This window comes from Myotis lucifugus, unplaced genomic scaffold (assembly GCF_000147115.1).
Source record: "Myotis lucifugus unplaced genomic scaffold, Myoluc2.0 scaffold_72, whole genome shotgun sequence".
In the NCBI taxonomy this organism is placed as follows: domain Eukaryota; kingdom Metazoa; phylum Chordata; class Mammalia; order Chiroptera; family Vespertilionidae; genus Myotis; species Myotis lucifugus.
Window position 1 is genome coordinate 4,724,976 of NW_005871120.1, and position 2,604 is coordinate 4,727,579.

At 59.4% G+C, this 2,604-nt stretch overlaps 1 protein-coding gene across 6 annotated transcripts in view; it reads right to left on the reverse strand.

Moving 5' to 3' along the window:
* ZNF263 (zinc finger protein 263) overlaps positions 1 to 1,786 on the reverse strand; it is a 15,741-nt gene extending 13,955 nt beyond the window's left edge. For all 6 annotated transcript variants that reach the window (XM_014457322.2, XM_023755275.1, XM_014457321.2 and 3 more), the window contains exon 1: positions 869 to 1,786. In XM_014457322.2, the coding sequence (XP_014312808.1) occupies positions 869 to 1,255 (387 nt within the window). In that variant the 5' untranslated portion in view covers positions 1,256 to 1,786. The remainder of the gene's footprint in view (positions 1 to 868) is intronic.
* Between the last annotated feature and the right edge of the window lie 818 nt (positions 1,787 to 2,604).

The window sequence follows — 2,604 nt, forward strand, 5'->3', positions numbered from 1 at the left end:
GACCTATATAAGAGGCTAACAGCTATTAAGCACTAACTACAAGCCAGTAGTGTGATCAAAACTACATGGCCCTGACCAGATGCCTCAGTTGGTTGGAGCAGCGGGTCGCCAACCGGTGGTCCTCGGACCACTGGCGGTCTGTGAGGTCCGAAAGGTTGACGACCGTTGGGTTGGAGTGTCATCCCGATATGCCAAGGTTTCTGGTTCCATCCCCAGCCAGGGGACATACAAGAATCAACCAATGAAGGCATAAATAAGTGGAACAACAAATCGATATCTCTCTCTCCTTTCCTTTCTCTCTCTCCAAAATCAATTTTTTAAAAAACGTATGTCTGAATGTAACAACTTGCTTGAGTGCTTTTCACCAAGCAAAATAAAAAATACTGGTAAACGTGTGATTCAAAAAGTGGTATGACTGTTTAAAGCAGCGATTTTCAATGGTGTGCTGCAAGAATTTGGAGGGGACGGGACACACTACATACTGCTCTCCCTCTAACCCTAAAAGCAACACCAGGAAGGTATTCTACCATTCACACTTGACCAGTGGCGTATCTGAGACTAATAAAGGCTAACTTGCCCAAAGTCACAACGCTAGTAGGAAACAAGAGTGACGATTTAAACCCTGCAAACTAAGTTTGGGGCTCCCACTAATGCAGAGACACTGCCTGCATATGGAAACAGGATACTTCACTACTCACTCTGTCCATTGGGTAAAATCTGGAAGATGACTATTCCTGACTGAACTACAACAAGGCCTCTGGCCCATTTAAGGTCTATTCAGGGAAACCAAGTAAATAGGGAAGTGGGGCGGCACGCTGTCCCAGTCCTAGGGTCAAACAAACCGCGATACAACAGCTCTTTTTCTCACCTGCTGCCTCAGTTTCCCAAGCTCTCTCTGCATATCTTCTACAAGGGTCACTGCTTCCTCGCCGCTCTCCGGGTGCAGCTCCTGCACCCTGCTCTGGATCTCCTGGGGCAGGATGATCAGAAACTGCTCCAGCACCAGCAGCTCCAGGATCTGCTCCTTGGTGCGCATCTCAGGCCGCAGCCATCCATGGCAAAGTTCCTGGAGCCGGCTGAGGGCTTCCCGGGGCCCAGCGGCCTCTTGGAAGCGGAACCGTCTGAAGAGCAGGTGGGAGGCCTCCGGGCTGGGCCCCGGGTCCGGCGGGAGCAGCTCCTGGCTCCAGGCGCAGTCCTCCTCCAGTTTCACTATCAGGAGCCCTTCCCGATCCTGGGAGCCCGGGCCCGACGCCATCGTCAGGCCCCCGGAGTGCCCTACCCGGGAAACCAGCGGTGCCCGCCTGGAAAGGAGCCCCCAGCCTCGCACAGGGATGGCCGGCGTCAGCAGAAGCCCGAGGACCCTGGGCTTCAGGTCCCGGCCGAAGAGCCCGCTCTAGCCGGGCCGCAGCCGCCTCCGGCGCCTTGGCCTCTCAGTCGGTGCCAGGAGCCGCCGCGCCAGCCCTCGGCCCAGCCCTCCCCAGGGCCTCCCTAGGCCGGGACCTGGGCGCCGCGCTTCTCGCCGCGTCGCGAACTCACGCAGAACTCGGCGCCCCGCTCCCCCGCCGGAAGTCTCAGCGCGGGAGTTAGGCGTCCACGGCCAACGGCGCCAGCTGGGGACCCACCTCCAGGTGACGTTCTGCGAGCTACAGCGCCCATTGGTCCAGACCTCGCCACGGATTCACCGCCGACCAACCAGGAAGGGAGATTCATCTGCTGGGACGGGACGAGCGTGGGGCCAATTCAAGGCGAGAGGCGGAGTCATCCGACGGAGCCCCGACACCCTGGAGGTTCCTGGGGTTGGTCAAGGGAGAGGATGGCTTTGCTAAATAGATTTGTAAAAAATGGTCCTAAAGCGGGCGTGACCGGCGGGCCACGTGGGCCCGAATCCCCCGGAAGGTTTACTAAGATACAAACCCTCGAGCCACGCGAGATTCAATGCGTCAGAGTGTCGGGGTGGCTCGGAAATCTGAATTGTTAACACCCCTCCCCCCCCCCCCGAGAAATTCTTCACCCATAAGCCTATTTGAGAGTCACGGTCCCAGTCATGACGGATTAAAGGCGGTCTCCACCCGCTCCGGTAGTTCAGGGCTGCAGGAGAGGGAGCCATCTACCCCAACGGCACCGGAGGCTCCCGAGCCGGTGTCCACGAGCCCGCTCGGCCTCTCGGGGGGCCCGGAAGCGAGCTGCCCCGCCAGGTCGGCGTCCCCGCGGGGCCTGCCGGGAGGTGCGGCCAGTGGCGCTGCAGGTGACGGCGCCGACCCCGCGGTATGGGGGTTCGGGGCTGGTGGCCTGCGGCGGCCACCCGACTGTCCGGCGTCCAGTTTGGGGCGGCTGGATGGCCCGGAAGGCCGTTAGGGACTCGGCCCTGCGCTACCGGCTTCCTGTTTTAAACCATATTTTAAACTTGCCTGGAACGTGTTGTTCGTTGTCCAGCCCTGCGGGGGCGGGATCCTCTCTCCCTCCGCGCTCCGCCGTGAACTGTCGTGGTGAGAGGTGAATGGAAGCAAACCCGTCGGGTTGTCTTTCTGGCCAAGCAGTTGAGTTCTTTGTGCGGGTGAGGGGAGGGTGGCCCAGCTTCTCCATTCCCTCCGGCAGCGGGCAGGC